Raw genomic sequence first — 19,305 nt, 5'->3', positions numbered from 1 at the left:
ATAAATGTGGGATTAATTTGGGATTAATCGTGATTAAATATTTTAATCAATTGACAGACTCAGTTCTTTTATGTGTGAGGTCCAATTATCATTGAGAATACAATATGTAATATTTGTACCGAAAATATCAGTTATTTCTGTGTGTGTAAAATTCTGATGCACTGCAGGAAAAAAGGTCAACATAAGCATTATTGTAATACAAACCAAAGTGCAGCAGATGGCACTGTCATACCTTAACACCTGTGTAACAGATTTTTTCATTACTTAAATAATGATTCACAAAAACAATGCAGCTGCTGGCAAGATGATAAAGAGACAACACACAGTCTTGTCTGAATGTTCTCATTATCTGGCCTGGCAGATATAATGTGTCATTCACATGCATAGGCCGCTTTACAAGAGCATGTAACATAGGACAGATGTGGGGGCCCCCGAGGCTGGGGCACCAGGCTTTTCACATTCCTATCGCTGACCATGGCTGTAAACGCACACAGGTTCAGTTCAGAACAACAGCGAAGCTTTTCTTTGGCTCTCACTGCAAAGTTTTCCAGGGAAGCGACAGGCCGGCCGGCTCCAGCTGGACCCTGACAGGAATGTGCTGCTGCTCTTTTCACTTTCCTCACTGCTTAACTGCCCAGTTAACAGAAGTAATTGGTCTGACCCTCTGGGAGGCTGTTTTCAGATATATGAGTCAGTGGTCAGAGAGACAAGAGGGGGGAAATATGAGCACAAGAGCAGCCCTGCCTTCACTGCACCCTACCTTTAGCTCCCACGCAAAGAGCAGAGAGAAAGTGTTCCTACATTAAAACAAGCTGCCCGTTTCCCTTACCCCACATCTGTTTCTCATGCTGGTGGCAGGATATAACCTGTAAATGCCTGGTAAAAGACACACTGAGGGGGAAGGTAAGCACATTCAGCTACTTGTCAGAAACATATCCAGACTTTTATCACCAACCCGTTTACAAATTTGACCTGCTCTAACAGGCGATGTTGTCATGGGAATTACCAGAAAAAAGTGGGAGTGACTGATGGAGGTGGAGAGAGGGAGGTAGTCGGAGGAGAAGTTTGACAACTGCGAGGAAGGAGCAGATGCAGACAAGACTTGGTAGAAGGGTGGACATGTGAGGAGAAAAGAGCAGACTGTGGAAAAATAAAGCATAAATGAAGGAGTGGCTGCTGGTGACGGAGTGGAGTTCAGGAAATAATCATAGTCAGGCGGCACTGACATGATGTGGACAACAACTGTCATCCTGCTGCTTGTGCCTCATCTGCTTTCCTCTACAGTATGTATGATCTGCATGTCATTTCAACTTTCGTCATTATCATTTGTTTTGCTGAGTACAATAAATTGCTTCAAGAAATGCTGATGCAATCAAGGAGATCCAAGGATTTAGAGTTAGGCAACATGGATGGATCATGAATCGTGAATCTTTCTTTTCTTTTATTAGTTATTTCACGTTAAAATAGTCATCAAAATAATGTGTGTGCGCGTGTGTGTGTAAATAAGGATTAGAAACAAGGTTAGAAGAAGGGTTAGATTCAGATCAATACCTCAATGTTAAAATATTCCATTATAAGTAAAAGTCCAGCACTCAAAATCATACTGAAGTAAAAGCAATTAAGTATAATCACCAAAATGTACTTAAAGTAACAAAAGTAAGAGTAATTGTTATGCCAAATAGTGTTACATATAGCCTATTATATGGATTATTATGACTGATGCATTAATGTGTGAGCAGCATTTTACTTGTGGCAGGTTGAGGTGGAATAGAACAGAATAGAATAGAAGTTGATCGTATTAAACACAGCGAGATTCACAGTTGCCACGTCTGGTCTGGACGTGATTGTAACCATACCACTACCGCTACGCTTATAAAATGTGAACCTGAATAATAATATCTGAGTCCTAAAACCTTGTTCTGAGTGTCTGTATCTTCAAACAAAAAAGAAAAGTTGCTGCACTAGAATAATGAAAATGTTTAATACATAAATGATAGGGCTGTCAATCGATTAAAATATGTAATTGTGATTATTTGCATGATTAATTGTGATTAATTGCAAATTAATTGCAAATTTTTTATCTGTTCAAAATGCACCATAAAGGGAGATTTTTCAAGACTTTAATACTCTTATCAACATGAGAATGGGCAAATGCTCGCAAATGTATGTATATTTTTATTATTGGAAATCAATTAACAACACAAAACAAGGACAAATATTGTCCAGAAACCCTCACAGGTACTGCATTTAGCATAAAAGATATGCTCAAATCATAACATGGCAAACTCAAGCCCAACAGGCAACAACAGCTGTCAGTGTGTCAGTGTGCTGACTTGACTATGATTTGCCCCAAACTGCATGTGTATTATCATAAAGTGGGCATGTCTGTAAAGGGGAGACTAGTGGGTACCCATAGAACCTCCACACATTGTGAGGTCAGAGGTCAAAAATGGCCACGCCAATTTTTCCTCGCTAAAATTTAGTGTAACTTTGGAGCATTATTTAGCCTCCTTCGCGTCAAGATAGTATGACATGGGTCATATGACAATGGATTCCTTAGGTTTTTTAGTTTCATATGATACCAGTATCTTCACTCTAGCTTTCAAACTGAGCCCACTACCACCTTCCAAAGATTAATTGCGTTAATGCGTTAAAGAAATTAGTGGAGTTCAAATGAATTTGCGCTAAGGCATTATTATTGCGGTAACTTTGATAACTAAATCGTTGAAGACTTAATTCCAGACTAAAAAGATTTGATAAGATGGCAATTTTTTTCTAGGTATACATTTCAGAAGCTCATCATATGTGTTGTATTAAATATAATCTGTAAAATATACAAAACAATTAGTAACTAATAAGTAAAATATACAATATTTCCCTCTGAAATGTACAGTAGTGGAGTAGAAGTGTAAAGTAGCATCAAATGGAATCCGGCCGAGTAAAGTACCTCAAAACTGTGCTTAAGTACAGTACTTACAAATGTTTTTTGCAGGATGTTAAGACAGGATAATGCAGTTAGTGTCTGTGTGTTTGTGTGTGTGTGTGTGTTTGTGTGTGTGTAGCCAACCAGGATGTCTGATATTGTTGATCCCCAGATGAGATAAACTCTCACTTTAGTTCTCTCTTGATTGTCAGGACACAGGAGACAGCACCAATTTGAACCAATCAGAAACAGTCATTGAGGACTTCTATGATGCTCCAGTCAAAGTCCAGAAACTTCCCGGAGGGGTCAAAGGTCGGGACACGTGCTCCATCCCGTGTGACATCACTGTCAAGCTGCTTAGAGATGAGAAACATTCAATCTGTGGTAAAAAAAACAAAAACATTTTCTCTTTTCTGGTATTGTTATGTCTATCATCATCATCTGTTGTTAAGAGCGCGCGTGTGTGTGTGTGCGTGTGTGTGTGTGTGTGTGTGTGTGTGTAGGCCAGTTACAGCAGTCTCTGTTGGCGTTTGGACGTAGCACCCGGAAGCTGATGAGGGATGTGATGGAGGAGCAGCAGAGAGCCCTGGACATCCTCAGCAGTCAGGTAAAGTGGAGTATTCTTTTCCTCTCTTTACTAACACAGTTTCTAAGCGTCTGATTGGCTGGCTGTATGTACAGTAGTGTCACATTTCCAGGTCACAGAGCTGATGACCAAAGTGCAGATGCTCAGCTCCGAGGTTCAGAGAAGCAACACTGAGATGTACTCCATCAAACCCGTGCAATCCCACGGTAACTCACACAAACACATGCAATGACACAATATTCATACATACAAATTCCACCAATTTTACACATGAATATCATCTACTAGTCACGAGGAGTGACTCTGGAGGAGCTTTTTGATGTCAGACAAAATAATGCAGATGATGTCATTCAGGTTATCTCTGATTGGCAGTCAGACTTTAAGACCCTGACACTCATAATACGGATTAAAGAAGTCTTGACCTCTCTGCATAGTCTAGCCCAGTGGTTCCCAACCTTTTTCCTTAAGGGACCCCTTTTCTATCATTGAGTAAACAGATGACCCCTGACTAAGTGACTTATTTTATGGATATTTCATATTATATTCAATGCATAACAATGATGATACAGAACAACTGATAAACTGTTCAATTACCATCAGAGATGAGTTTTCCTGTTATTTTTAGGAACTTTTAATACAAATCTCTGTCTGTATTGTGTTTGTTTTCTTTATCACACTTAATAGGCTTCTATTTGGACATATTCAGTGGTTCCTTCTCCTTGACACTTGGCCATTGTTCTATTAGCTTTTTGGTTGTTTTAAAGTGGCAGTAGGCAGTATATTTTTGGTATCATTGGGCCAAAATTCCATTATAACCTTTCAGCATATTGTAATTCAAGTGTTCTGAGAATTAACTAGACTTCTGCACCTCATCATGGCTCTGTTTTCCGACTTTAAAAAAATGTAGCCCGTGATGGGAAACTTTGACCAATCACAGGTCATTTCATTGAGAGAGCGTTCCTATTGGCTGTGCTCCGGTCATGTGACCAGAACTTGGTGTTCCTTCACCAGATTTCACAATGGCGGCGGCGTCACAAACTCATTTTACAGGTAAACCGTGCACTACAAGATGATTCTGAAAACATTTGAGGCAAGAAATAGGCATTAACGTAACATAATATTGATTCATATTTGATCAGCGCTTACATTGATCGTTTGATCGGAGTTCACGAGTGATTGACAGCTGCCTCTGTTGAATGAACAGCCAATAGGAACGCTCTCTCTCTGAAATGACCTGTGATTGGCCAAAGTTTCCCGTCATGGGCTAGATTTGTTAAATTCCACACCTCCAGTTTTGTAACACATCCTCAAGATGAGTAAACTGCAATACTAAATTGCTGGAACACCCTTTTAATTTTTCACCCATCTGTATCTCCAAAGTGGCCTCTTCTCATGACAACATGACAAGGTGTTTTTGAGATAATCTGGTTGGATTTTAAAGGGTTTTACTAGCCTAAGAATAGGAGAAAATTCTCAACCTTATACATTCTTAGGTATGCATCCTTTAGTGAACGTTAATTTTCCTCCTGATGGCAACAGACAGTGTGTTTGCTTTGATTAGGGCGAGACTGCAGCGACATCAAGGACAATCTTTTGTCAGTCGTCCCCAAGATCCCCAGTGGTATTTACATCGTCCATCCGGAGAATACAGACTCTTCATTTGAGGTACGCTAATCATTCACAGTCTGTCACTCAATCGGCAGTCACGCTCAAAACACAACTTGTGCTGCAGGTTTTCTGTGAGATGGACTACATGGATGGCGGATGGACGGTGATGCAGCGGAGGACCGATGGATTAACTGACTTCAAACGACCATGGGCTGATTATGTTGATGGCTTTGGAAACCTTGCAGGTACTTTAGACAGTGACAGAAGCATGTTTCCTGTTTTTTTTTTTTTTTTTTTTTATACTTTATTTTTTCCCTTTTTTCGAGGTTGTTTTCATAAATGCAATTTACAGTTCGTAATTACAATAGTTTATATACCAATTTTTTAAAGTAGTTGAGCTTATAGACAAACTCATTAAGTACACTAGAGAAAACAACTTCAAAATTGAAATAAAATTAAGAAAAGAAATAATAATAATAATAATAATGATAATGATAATGATAATAAAAAGAAATATAATTAAAAATAAATAAATAAATAAAAACCACAAAACAAGAAAACACACAATAATAATACAAAAATAAGAGAGTAATAATAATAAATTAAATAAACAAATAAGTTAATAGAAAATAAAAGGGGGGGGAGTGCAAATATATAGTAATATCATTTACATGGGCACACATATGCATCCTCCTTCACGTCAGGTCACCTCCAAGCATGTGTATGTGCATCCGTGTTAACCCATGTAGCTATATTTTTCCATCTGTTAGACTTCCTGTTTGAAGCTTTAAAACCAACATGAGGAAGAGGTTGACGTGTTAGGAACAACAGCTAATGTACACCAGGTGTGCCAGCTGACTGCTCAAGAACATCAATTAAAGCTGGAGTAGGCAGATTGGAGCAAAAAGTTATTTTTATAAAACGGTCACAGACCAATCAGAGCCGAGCTGGAGCCTGCCGTCTCTGAGCAGCTGTCAATCACTCGGGAACTCCGATCAAATGGTTAAACTATGCAGCGCTGATTAAATATGAATCAATATTCTGTTACCTTTATGCTTATTTCTTTTCTTTTTTCAGATTACCCGTTTTATTCACTACTGTCAATATATAATGACCGTTTTATAAAAATAACTTTTTTTAATCATATTTGCTCCAACTCTACCCACTGCTGCTTTAAGTGAACATTTTAATAGGTGCACTTTGCAGCGGTCTCACTTTGAACAAACCTTACAAATGTTGGAAATTAATTTTGCACTTGCCAGTGATAATAGTAAAGTCACAATCTCTCTTTCAATGTGTGTGTGTGTGTGTGTGTGTGTATGTATGTGTGTGTGTGTGTGTGTACGTGTGTTTGTGTGTGTGTGTAGGTGAACACTGGTTGGGTCTGAAGAAGGTATTTCATATAGTAAACCAGAAAGATACTCGGTTCCAACTTCATGTCGCCCTAGTGTCCCAAAATGACGTCACCTCTTACGCGTCATATGATGATTTCAACCTGGACAGTGAAACCCAGTTCTTCACTATACACCTGGGCAGATATGCAGGCAGCGCAGGTAAGACTTAATGATTCAAGACAAAAAATTAAGTGACAAATGCTGTGCTTTTTCTTTCCACGCATGCAAAAATAATGATAAATGTACTGTGTATATACTCACACTCTGCATGTGCATATCTGCATTTCTGTGTGTATTTCTGCACAGGTGATGCATTTCGCGGCTACGACCAGGATCAGAACCAGGACACGGCTCCATTCAGCGCCTCAGACGTGGACAACGACGGCTGTAATCCTTCCTGCTCCATCGAAGAGCGAACAGTGGAGAGCTGCAGCACTCAGCACAACCAGACAGGATGGTGGTTCAACCAGTGCGGCCTGGCAAACCTCAACGGCTCTCCTGAAGACGCAGAGCAGAACCGGGCGCAGAGGACGCACATCCTGTGGGACACCTGGAGACAGAACGGAGTCCCTCACAACATCAAATCTGTCACGATGAAGATCAGGAGGATTGCAACCAATAACTGACAGAGAGGAGGAGGATAAAAAGGGAGGAATCATAAGTTGCACTGCATCTTTGTACAACCTGCAGTGTTAATAAAACAGGATAGAATGTGTGTCATTTTCATTCTTTCACCTCATTGTAACCAATCACCTGTACTGAAAATATTCCTTTCAGGTGATTTTGCTTTGACTTTTGAGGACTAATATGCCTGAAATTATAATGCAATCAACACAACAACTCCAACATCATCAGAAAAGTAGCAAAAAATTCAATTAAATTAACAGTCAATTAAAGCTGCAGTAGGTAGAATTGGAGCATGTATCCTCCAGTGCTCCCATCTGCAAGATTTCACAGACCAGAAGAAAACAACTGATCAGAGCCGAGCTGGAGCCTACCGTCTCTGAGCAGCTGTCAATCAATTGTAAACTCCAATCAAACGGTCAAACTAGGCAGCGCTGATCAAATATGAATCAATATTCTGTAACTGTAATGCCTATTTCTCACATCAAATGGTTTTAGAAACATCTTGTAGTGTACTGTTTAGCTGTAAAATGAGAAAGTTTGCTCCGGCTGGTGGGTGGTGCTTGGTATTTCCTCAACTGATCTCAACATGGCTGCCGGGTCACAAACTTTCTCATTTTACAGCTAAACAGTACACTACAAGATGTTTCTGAAAACATCTGAGGTGAGAAATAGGCATCACAGTACAGAACACTCTCTCTCTGAAATGACCTGTGATTAGCCAAAGTTTACCATCACGGGCTAGATTTGTTAAAGCCTGAAAACAGCCATGAGGAGGTGCAGAAGTCTAGTTTTCTCTCAGAACACTTGAATTACAATATGCTGAAAGGTTATTATGGAATATAATCATATGATAATAATAATAATATTTGCCCAATGATGCCAAAAAGATACTGCCTACTGCAGGTTTAAGATTAAATTTTGCTAAAACAAGGCTGTGGCTGTTACCCATCTGAAAACCCTGAAGAAGTGATTATTTTGATGCCACCACACCCCTATGCTAAAGGCCTTATCCTCTGGTCTCATCTGAACCTCTGTAGAGTGGGAAGGCTGCATCGCTTTTAGCCAAGCAGGAGAAATCCCACAGCTGAAAGTTTTATTTTAGTTTTCTATTCCTAGAAACAATTACACTAAATATGTTCTGGCAATATATTGTGCTGCTGTCAGAAAGATCAGGACAGGTGGTCCAAGCCTGTGCTGACTTTTGCCTTGGACGAGTGTCAGAAATATGCAAGATAAGAAGGAACAAACTCTTGCTCCTCCTCATGTTCTTGTAATACAGATCATAGAAGTATAACTCTGAATGCATCTCAAGCTGAGTAAATCTGTACTGAGTCTAAGTTACAATGTGACTGACAGCAGCAGGTGAAGCTGACGCTCCTGAATTATCGACCCGTTCCAGCAGGTGGTGCTGTGAATCTCTCTCAACATAGTGTGTTAGTTGAGACCTACACATAGCTCACTGTACTGTTCACAAATATGTGTGTGATATTTTGTCTGCAGCAGTTCTAGGCATTATAATCCATGCAGAAATTTGTGATATTGCAATTTCACATTAGAAACTGTGGACAAATCAACAAAAATCACACCCAAGTTGTATTAAACAGGAATTATCCTTCGAAAGTGAACTAATTGGAGCTGATTAATGTTTTAACAGGTTTCTACAAAGTGTAATATTCCACTTCATCTCACCATTAGCACAGCACACAACAGAATATGAAGTTCTGTGATTGGCGGTTTCTTACGGAAATGCACCTTGGGAGTCATAATTGACTTATGATATGTTCACAGGTTTGATTGGGTTTTGTCTAGAAGGGAACCAGAAAACTGGGGAAACTCTCACGAGATTGTTAAGGTTAGGCATTGACCTTTAATTGTTAAGGTTAGGATAGGTCGTCGGGCAGCGAGTCTAGAGTTTTTTTGCAGACCTCAGATCAGATTTTACAATTTGCTGGTTCCCTTCTAGACACAACCATTTGATGCGGTTCCACAGAGTTGTAGCTTCAGACTAGAAAGTCATGTTCCAGTTCACCCTAGAGGTGTCCAACAAACCAATTGTACCAATACCGATAGTTTTTATTGTTAAAAGTGGCTTATGTACTTCAATTTAGGGGAGAGCAGTGTGGCATGATTTATGATTTATTAACTATGCTCCTCTTTTGTTCAGCCACCACTGCAATTATGGCGCACACCCCGACTATGTTATACCTGCATGTTGTTTGAATGCACACAACATGACCACAGCAGTGGAGAAGCAAAGAGTACATGAACTAAGTGACAGTTATAATTTTAAAGAAATACAAATGGTTACAATTTAGAAGAGAGAAACTGATAGCTTTTTTGTATCGATCTTATTGATGCTAGAACCGATCTTCAAAACAAGATGCAATATCTGTAGATGTTTTGGTATCGATTCGCCCACCCCTATTTCATTTTTACCTGTAAATCACTAAAACTAACTTCACTGTCATACTAGAATGCCCTCTTTGTACACTACAGTTATCAAACTTGCCATAAAAATGTAATCTCTAGCTCCACTACTGGTAAGGCTCTAAGAACAGCTAAATCACCATTATGTTGTTTGTTCTATTCTGCGAATTATCCAGCATCTACGGCTGTCAGACAACATGGAAATACACAAATAAAGTAAAAGCACCTTAAAACAGTGATGAAGTACATTACATGAGTCCCATTACTGCCAAAGTTTCCTCCAGAGACCAGGATGCTCATCTGTAGCACCAACATTATCCCCCTAAATCCTCCATCTCCTTATTTCTGCACAGTAGCACACACAGATTACTGTGTGTGTGTGTATGTGTGTGTGTGTGTGTGGGGTCGGGGGGTTCATTATCGCTAAATATACACACCAGACCACACAAAGAGCCAGAGCTCCTACAGTGTTATCACCAGAATCAGAAACACAAACACACAGAAACTGACTATCCAGGTGTTTGCCCACTCATTGCCCCCCAAATAAGAGTGTATATGTTTGCGTTGACATTGTTTACATCCATATCTGTTCTGTCCTGAGGAGGACGTCTTAACAAAAACTCACGCTGGTGACATTTGTCAGAGTTTACCCCCTTTCATCCTTCCATCCTCCCCGCGAAATGTGACGCCGTTACATGTACGTCATGAACCGTCCAAAGTGACTAATCTTCAGCAATCAGGGCCTTAAAAGGCGATTTTCGCCGCTACAATCGTACATCAGAGACTCGGCTTTATCAGATCTTTCAATGTCGACATGTTGGTGTGATGTAACGGGGTGTGTTGTGTGAAAGTCAGCTTGAAAACAGAGAAGGAGAGGTAACGAAATCAGACAGACAGAGGACAATGAAGAGGAACACGCTGTACCATTCAGAAATAATGCACTTAAGTGCATGTGTGTGTGTAATGCAAACACTGAATGCTGTGACCTTTGACCTGCTTGTGAGGAAATACTGGTTTGCATGCTTCAAATCAGACATAAACACACACACGTAAACTGTATATGTATGTATACCTGTATGTGTGTGTGTGTGTGTGTGTGTGTGTGTGTGTGTGTGTGTGCGTGTGTGTGTTTGTGTGTGTGTGTGTGCGTGCAGGGTGGGAAGTCGTTTTCCCACACTGGACGGGGATCAGTGGAGTGTGGGAGCACACAGGAAGCAAAGTCTACTGGGAATTTAAACCCTGAGGAATCTCATCTGCTGTTCATCAGCCATCAGTTACTCCTGCACGCATGTACGTACACACACAGACAAACACACACACACACACACACACACACACGCACACAACTCAACATGTACTCTAAACACTGCGGTTTAAAATAGCATTTTACAGCCTGAGCATTAAAACTGCTGGCAAAGCACAATATTTTGAGAATATTCTGTTCTTGTTTATCTACTTAATCTTTGTAAATTAAGCCTGTATTCTCTAAACTAATTCAGGGAGTTATTTCAGGGAAAACCAGGAAGATTCAGCTGAAACAATTAAGACAAATATAGCCATATATCACCAGTGTGTTCAGTCATAACACTGAGCTGCTCTGCACATCTGTATAGTTCAACGAGTCATGTAAATAAAAGTATAGTGGGACCCAGAAGGATGCATTCTTTCTCAAGGATAAAGAGACAGAGGGGGGAGGGCGACACAGAGAGGGAGAGAGAGTCATGCCACAGACACTTTATTACTCCTTCACATGAACTAGGACCCTCTGTTGTTGACCACCTCCGGGATGAACCACAGACCGCCAGCGGTTCATCACAACAGCCGACCTGCGGGTTACAGCGACAGCCCCAGGACTCGGAGTCGTGATAACCTGCTGATGTACGATGACTTTGGAGAGGAAAACTGTTGCTCTGGACGATGCCTCGGGTGAGCCTTTCATTTATGTCCCCTCTATTCAGCCAGATGTGCATGTAGCGGGCAGGTGTGTTTGTGTGTTCATCTTCATAAAATAATAGTAGAACTATGGATAACAATTTGGACTTTTGGGGATTTTATTTAACTGTATATGGTTGTGATTTTCATGTTGCACATTATAAATGGATGAATTAAGAATTATACAGGATGTTGTTATACTGATAAAGACACATAACATAAGGCAGTAAAATAATTGCTTTAATTAATCCAGTTAAAGCTACAATAACTTCAACATGTCTGTAGCTATTTTGATAGTGATAGTTTTTTTCAACATACAATACCATTTTTAATGTTTGTGATGTTAGGTAGTGTCCTTTAATAGTCCCTCAAATTCTTCAAAGATGATCTTATACAGCATATTCACTGCATGATTCACCGTATGAGACAGCAGCAGCTTTCACAGTTTGATCTCTGAAACTGGACAATAAAATGAGCCATTACCAGATAATTATTTATATGAAAAATATTTAATTGAAATGGAGCAATACTTTACATTACTATACTTTACTTTCCAAAGTAGTTACCTGGAAAAAGGAGATAATAGTTTCTGTCAATCAATAAATGGTCCATCAGCATAATGTCAGATCTGATGTGGGCATTAATGTGAAATCAGGCAATAACATTACAACTTTTATTTTACACTTATCTCTATTGGTATTCTTTTTTAGATTTGTATCCAAACATGGTTCATTATAGGGAAGATGGCAGTTTATAGAGTAATGTTTAAAACTAAAATAATACAGGCACTATACTCTCTTTCTGTCAGAAATCAGACTATTCAACATTTCACCTTTATGTTATTTTTATGTCTTTTCAAAAGGTTTCCTTGTCAGGTATTAAATATTCCCAAACTATACCAAATAAAAGCTTGCAGCAGATCACTAGGATTGCTTTAAAGAAAGGTGAATGCTGTATTTGTTTTGGTATTACCATCACATAAGTAGAATTAATGATTAAATCATATTAACAGTATTTTAAAGGAACAGTGTATAACATTTAGGGGGATCTATTGGCAGAAACGGAATATAATATTAATAAGTATGTTTTCTTTAGTATATAATCACCTGAAAATAAGAATCGTGTTTTCGTTACCTTAGAATGAGTCTTTTATATCTACATAAGGAGCGGGTCCTCTTTACGGAGCCCACCGCCATGTTTCTACAGTAGCCCAGAACAGACAAACCAAACACTGGCTCCGATAGGGCCACAGGCGCAGTTTGTGGTGGTTCAGGGGGCTCACTGAACCCCCTAGTGGCCGTAGCCAAAAATGCATGTAGGGATTTAAATATTATCTATATTTTTTATATTAACACAGAACTAATAATTTATTGTAATGATGAATAATATCAACCTTGTTGTGTCTTCTTAATGACAAAATAAGAAACCAACAAGATAAAAAAGATTATTATTTACTTATAATAACATCAGATGATCTCTGTCCGCACTGAATCAATTAAATATGCACTTTCTGTTACATCATGTAAACAAACCACACTCAGACTGTAGATGTCACCACTTAAAAGACTTGATATCTTCCTATGTTTGTACCTTTTAAAATGAAAACACATGTTTTATAATGTGTTATTTACTGGAAATTACGATACAATACGATATTTCCAACAGCAAGTAGGAAACTTTCAGGTGATCGCCCTTGAGCCAGCTGCCTCCTTCTAGGTTTTTGTAGTAAAATGAGGAGGTATCGTATAAATATTAACCCCTCATTTCAACTTCATCATTCTTTTTCCGCTGACACTCACTCGCAGCACATTCAGTTATACACATAATATATAGGCAACACACAGCATCCCAATACACAAGACCTCTCTGTTTTGTACACAGAACCCCCAACCTTAAAGTCAAACTGCGCCTATGGAAAGAGCCATTCGCGTTTTGTGTCAGCCACCGTAGTTCTCACACACGTTTGGCACATAGAAGTTTCAGTTGGTTGCAATCTGCAACCTCACCGCTAGATGCCACCAGATCCTTCACACTGCACCTTTAAGCCACTAAAAAGCTAATATTTTAGTTGTAGAATGTTAAATTGAGATGGAACTGGGAACAAGAATCTGAAGTGTGGTTTCCAAAAGGCTTTATGTGTGTATATATAACTGATAATGTGGATGATATATACTGTGTTTCCTCTTTGGCGGCCCCGGCAGCTCTGAGAGACAGCTCATGGCTCCCGTCAGTGTTGTTAAACGACGCCAGGCTCTCCGTGGTCCAGCCTACATGTTCTCTGCTCCCTCAATCAGCCCGTCAGAGGTTGAGCAGCGTTTCCTGGAGGCAGCTGAATACGGCAACATACCAGAGGTGCGGCGCATGCTGCTCCAACTATCCAACTTGAACGTCAATGCTGTGGACTACATGGGCCAGAACGCATTGCAGCTGGCTGTATCCAACGAACATCTGGAGGTGACGGAGCTGCTGCTGGGGAGGGCGGATATGGCCAGAGTGGGTGACGCCCTCCTGTTAGCCATCAGTAAGATGCATTTGTGTGTATACAAAGGCCGAAAGTACATTTAAAAGGTTAATCACACATGGCAGGAAGCTGATACTGCAGTGCTCTCCAGGGGTCAAAACTGTCAAAGAGGTCATCGCTGACTGTGCATCATGCTTTAAAATTTCAGTTCAATTTATCATTTGATGATCATCGGCTTCCACCAAATCCCATAAAGCCTACAGATGACAAACTAGAGAATCATGGTAGTTAGTGGTAGGCTAAAAGACAAAAATAACAAGACTCGGTCAAAACCGAGCATATGGCTGGACCGTATATGGTCAGTATGTGAATTTGTGGCTAAATTGTTAGAAAAATAGTCAGTGGTCATGTCTTTAATGCTTTGTGAACAGTTTTTTTTCCACTTATATCTTAATGTTTGATTGAAAGACAACTTATAATGAAGCAAATGACATTCAGTAATTGTAAATGGTATATCAGGTCAGTGTATTATACATTTTATACAAGGCGAAAAGGTATTAGCATGACATACAGTCTGCAAGGTTAAAAGTATTTAATTTTTTTTATTAAAGCATGTGTATCAAAAGCATTCATCATATACTGTAAGTGGTGTGTAACAACATACTTCGCGAAAGTTTATGTCATCACTGACGCTGTTGCTGCCGTATTTATTCCTAGATGGAGTGTTAATGGAGTAGCTACAATGTTAGCATATCCTGGCACAGATCGATCTGAACTCTATTCAGAAAACAAGCATTTTAAAAGTTTTTTGCTTGTCGTCTTGCAGACAGAACAGACAAAGCATGAATTCAGACTTTTTTACTAATCAGCATCATTATGTAGTTATTTCGGCACACTTTTGATCAGATAACAACAACGTCACTGCCGTATTTATGCAGATGACGTTATGTTGAGTGTTGATGGAGTAGCTACAATGTTAGCATAGCCTGGCATTGATCGATCCAAACTCCGTTCAGAAAACAAGCATTTTAAAGGTTGTTTGCTTGTTGTGTTGCGGACAGACTTGACAAAGCATGATTTCGGTCTTTTTTACAAATCGACATCATAATGTCGTTATTTCGGCATCATTTTGATCCGTTTATTGCAATTAAATCACAGTCTGTTTATTTTGGGTTCATACCGCAGTAGCGACGTGTGGCTTGCTAGATACATATACAGTATGTAAATACAGTTCGCCGCCGGGTGACGTTATGAACCCAGACACAACGGCGGTTGTCTGACATATCAGGGACTTCCACAACATGTACAAAGCAGCAACTCTCCTACTAGCCTGATAATAGGAGCTTTAACTCAAAATGTAGGGTACTGTGACACAGTCCTTATTTTAATACAGTCAGTTTATGTACCCTGAACAAAATGATGGACTTTTGCTTTGTTTGCTAACTAAATAGCCAACATGCTAATGTAGCAAAACTACCAAATACTAGACCACTAGTCCTGTAGGCTTCTAATTATCAAAAGATTTCAAATGGACTTATAGCATTAGATGTTTTTTGTGATCCAAGCGAACCTTCTCCACACTCCTTTGAGAGACGGTCAGTTTTAATACCATTTGTATGAGGCTAAATAAATCCATTATAAACAAGATCAACTTCAAAATCTGCTCCCAGACCAGCAAGGCAAAAGTCAGATCACACGAGTACAAACATTGACAACTTTGTACCTCAGAAGAAAGTCTTTAAAATGAATACAATTTAAATGACAACTTACTTTTAACTGTGTACATAAAGATAGGGCTGACCATATGCAGGTTAGCTAGCTAACAACACATAGCCTATACAACATGTACAGATAAAATCAGTCAGCTTGGCCAGTTGTAAAACATAGTTCCTATAGGCTAGTTGAAACAGCACAGAAATGAACACCAGGGTTAACCATCAGAAACGTAAACCTCCTTTAATTGGCTGTAAGTGGGATGGTGAGCAACATGAGGTTGCTATTGAGTGAGTTTGGATAAAAGCTTCAAGGAAAATACAAAAAATACTACTATATCTTAAAAATTCAAAACTACAACAGAACTGAGTACTAAGGCTATCAAAGGTGCCAACCATACACCAACAGCTTTGCTCTGTGTTTGTGTGTGTTGTAGGTAAAGGTTATGTTCGTATCACAGAGGCCCTCTTGTGTCACCCGGCGTTCAGAGATGCCCATCGTCTGACAGCGAGCCCTGCTCAAGCAGACATGTTGGACGACTTCTACGCTTACGATGAGGACGGGACGAGGTAAGGCAGTAACGAGGAGCATCACTAAAAATGTTGTGCCCTCTGACAGCAGTGTAACAGCAGCGCTGTTGTAATAAATATCTAAATGTCCTGACATGTTGGGCCTCCTGGATGCCCCTGACTGTTTAGAGGGCTTTGCTTGCTGCATGCACAGCGCTCTGTGGCAATTTCAAGCGATGTGCCACGCCAAGGAGAGCGCTTTCGTCTAGTTGGGTGGCACGGCTCTCCACATAGGAAAATAATGGCACAGCCAGCGCCGCACTTTTAAGCCAACAATATCATGGACCAATTAGCTCCTGTAAGGCCTATTTCCAGTCTCTGCTAAGCTAAGTTTGCAAGCTGATGCTTCATGAGAGTGGTATTAAATTCTTGATAAGAATGCAATTTATTGTATTTTTCCAAAATGTCGAACACATACAAGAATATTCTATCTTAGAAAGTTGACAATACCAAAAACTTAACACGTAAGGAAGAGGTTAGAAGTGGAACAGCATTGTCATAAGGTACACCTGTATGAATATGATTGGACATTACTAGTCAGCTGGTAGCCAAACAGCTGGCGAATGACCCAGTGATGGTGAAGCATGAATAAAAACAGCTAATTAGCTGATGCAACATGAACAATGTAAATGTATATGGTCTTGTGTGTGTACATCCCCACAGGTTCTCTCATGACGTTACTCCAGTGATCCTTGCAGCGCACTGCCAGGAGTACGAGATCGTTCACACCCTGCTGAGTAAAGGGGCTCGCATTGACCCTCCTCACGATTACTTCTGCGGCTGTGACTCCTGCAACTACCAGCAGCAGTTTGACTCCTTCAGCCACTCGCGGTCAAGGATCAATGCCTACAGAGGACTCGCCAGTCCCGCTTACCTCTCCCTGTCCAATGAGGACCCGGTGCTGGCAGCTCTCGAGCTCAGCAACGAACTGGCCATGCTGGCTAATATTGAGAAAGAATTTAAGGTACAAATCCGAATCACCACAAGACTTTCTGTAATCACTGTTGCACATCCTGTTAGTGCCGCTGTAAACATGCCCTGAAAACCAGCTCATCGTCAAGTACACAAAAACCCTATTTGCCATGTCGCTGCCAGTAAAAGCTGCCAGTAAACATAAGAACATTTTATGAGCCCTAAGAGAGGAAGCAGAAACAGACGGGGGTCTACATCTTGTAGTCACTGTTGACATCGTTGGTCTGACACACACATAACAACTATGATTATTATTGGCCTTACAGCAGGACAGTATACTACAGGTAGTGTACAATAAATAAATGTCACAGTCCAATCCAATCCACTGCTCACACAAATGAATCATGATGCAGCCCACTTTTCTTGGTATATAGGCAAGAGTTACCTTAAACAAATGTGGCTAAAGCCAAAATAAATGGCAACCTCTATTCTTGACCATATTTCCCTTAAAATCTAGAAGCATATTTTCCATAAAATCTTGGCTTATGTATTGTTTTGTACTGGGCTACATCAGTAACCCCAGTACCAGTCCATATCTCCTGTACATCTCATACGTTTCACTCTCTGACGCACTTTCACTCTGTTCGTAGAATGACTACTGCTGTCTGTCGAGCCAGTGTAAGGACTACGTGGTGGGCCTCCTGGATCTGTGTCGCAGCACGGAGGAGGTGGAGGCCATACTGAGCGGAGAAACTGACTCCGAGGACATCTATGACCTACCAGGTCGCCCCTCCCTCACACGGCTCAAATTAGCCATCAAATACGAACTCAAAAAGGTTAGTATGCTCACAACCAGGCAATGACACAGAGGCAAGAAAAAGCCAGTGTTTTTGGTCATAATAAGAAATATTAACCATCATGTTTTAAGATTGATTTCCAACCTTCTGGCCAGCCACCTATTTCACATCCTTTCATTCAAACTTCTAAAGAATCACAGTGAACATTTAATCACTTGACCCCACCAAGAGAATACACTTATTAGGAAACTTGATTGTTAGCTTAAACACAATTTATTAATAAAAAATCCCCGGACGAAATAAGAGCACAAGAAAATTAACTGGAGGAATGTCCACTGGATTTGTCCAACTCAAAAACAGTCTTTCTCAATGCAACCAAATAATCCAACAACAAAAAGGTTCAGTGTCCTCCCTTCAAAATACAGAAATATAAAAGCAATATTGCAAAACTAGAAATACCTCTTCACGGTTGTATGCCTTCGCCAACCAGTGAAGTTACAGTTACCATCCATGTCTGTCTAAAATGTCATTATTATAATGAATTGTTGAGTTATGGCCAAAAACGTGTTTTATGAGGTCACAGTGACCTTTGAACTTTGACCACAAAAATCGAATCACAGACGTCATACGGCGTACAACCCGAAAAAATAATGACCCCAAAACATAATACAAAACCTCAAAAAGGGAATCAAACACACCGGATGCCTGGTTGGAAAATAAATAATCTGGCCTTGGCTTGGTTTGCTGCTCAATCTTTATGCTCCTCAGTAAACACTGGTTTCCCTGCTGTCTTCACTCAGTTGAGGTATCACCATAAAACAGAGCTAAATGTGGTAAATTTCTCTAGAAGGCTCCAAACTTTTACTCCTCCGTCTCTCCTGGTAACGTGGGTGGTATTAATGGACACAATATGCTGTTTTATTGGTGCAAATGTGCCCATCTGTAGATATGTACTTTTTAATGATGATTTTATAGCAACTTATTTCGTGGACCCCTGACAGAGTGCCACGGACCCTTGAGGGTCCCCGGACCCCACTTTGAGAATCACTGTCTTATTGAATCAAGTTGGAGTTCAGGCGGCAGACTATTTACTGTATGTTCACACTTGAAATCCTTTCCCACTCTGTAATGTCTATGCCCTTCAGTTTGTGGCTCATCCTAACTGCCAGCAGCAGCTGCTGAGTATCTGGTATGAGAATCTGCCCGGCCTGAGACAACAAACCACTGCTATCAAACTGCTGGTGGTGTTGGCGGTGGCTATAGGACTGCCTGGACTGGCTGTGGCTTACTGGATCGCTCCGTGCAGCAGAGTATGTAACTAAATACTAGACATTTAATTCCTTGCAGGATGTTTTC

At 40.2% G+C, this 19,305-nt stretch overlaps 2 protein-coding genes across 2 annotated transcripts in view; both read left to right on the top strand.

The window, feature by feature from the left end:
* Nucleotides 1-973: 973 nt before the first annotated feature.
* Nucleotides 974-7,226, top strand: angptl5 (angiopoietin-like 5). The gene is made up of 8 exons (XM_074611280.1): nucleotides 974-1,283; nucleotides 3,136-3,307; nucleotides 3,427-3,530; nucleotides 3,622-3,715; nucleotides 5,071-5,174; nucleotides 5,242-5,362; nucleotides 6,485-6,670; nucleotides 6,818-7,226. The coding sequence occupies exons 1-8, from the start codon at nucleotides 1,227-1,229 to the stop codon at nucleotides 7,135-7,137; spliced, it is 1,158 nt and encodes a 385-aa protein (XP_074467381.1). The 5' UTR covers nucleotides 974-1,226; the 3' UTR covers nucleotides 7,138-7,226.
* A 3,866-nt stretch (nucleotides 7,227-11,092) lies between these two features.
* The window catches only part of trpc6a (transient receptor potential cation channel, subfamily C, member 6a), a 13,519-nt gene continuing 5,306 nt past the window's right edge, over nucleotides 11,093-19,305 (top strand). Inside the window, exons 1-6 of the mRNA XM_074611875.1 lie at nucleotides 11,093-11,491; nucleotides 13,699-14,018; nucleotides 16,108-16,240; nucleotides 16,904-17,204; nucleotides 17,803-17,988; nucleotides 19,095-19,259. Of these exons, the coding sequence (XP_074467976.1) occupies nucleotides 11,352-11,491; nucleotides 13,699-14,018; nucleotides 16,108-16,240; nucleotides 16,904-17,204; nucleotides 17,803-17,988; nucleotides 19,095-19,259 (1,245 nt within the window). The 5' untranslated portion in view covers nucleotides 11,093-11,351. The remainder of the gene's footprint in view (nucleotides 11,492-13,698; nucleotides 14,019-16,107; nucleotides 16,241-16,903; nucleotides 17,205-17,802; nucleotides 17,989-19,094; nucleotides 19,260-19,305) is intronic.

This window comes from Sebastes fasciatus, chromosome 16, assembly GCF_043250625.1.
Source record: "Sebastes fasciatus isolate fSebFas1 chromosome 16, fSebFas1.pri, whole genome shotgun sequence".
NCBI lineage: Eukaryota > Metazoa > Chordata > Actinopteri > Perciformes > Sebastidae > Sebastes > Sebastes fasciatus.
Note: the sequence above shows the minus strand (reverse complement) of the source record. Positions and strands in the feature narration are given on the sequence as shown.

What these genes read in the sequence shown, in the direction of transcription:
- angptl5 (XM_074611280.1), top strand. Translation starts at nt 1,227, where the DNA reads ATGATGTGGACAACAACTGTCATCCTGCTGCTTGTGCCTCATCTGCTT. An exon ending in CTCATCTGCTTTCCTCTACA is followed by an intron (nt 1,284 to 3,135) that starts GTATGTATGATC and finishes CTTGATTGTCAG; the next exon opens with GACACAGGAGACAGCACCAA. An exon ending in TGGACATCCTCAGCAGTCAG is followed by an intron (nt 3,531 to 3,621) that starts GTAAAGTGGAGT and finishes TCACATTTCCAG; the next exon opens with GTCACAGAGCTGATGACCAA.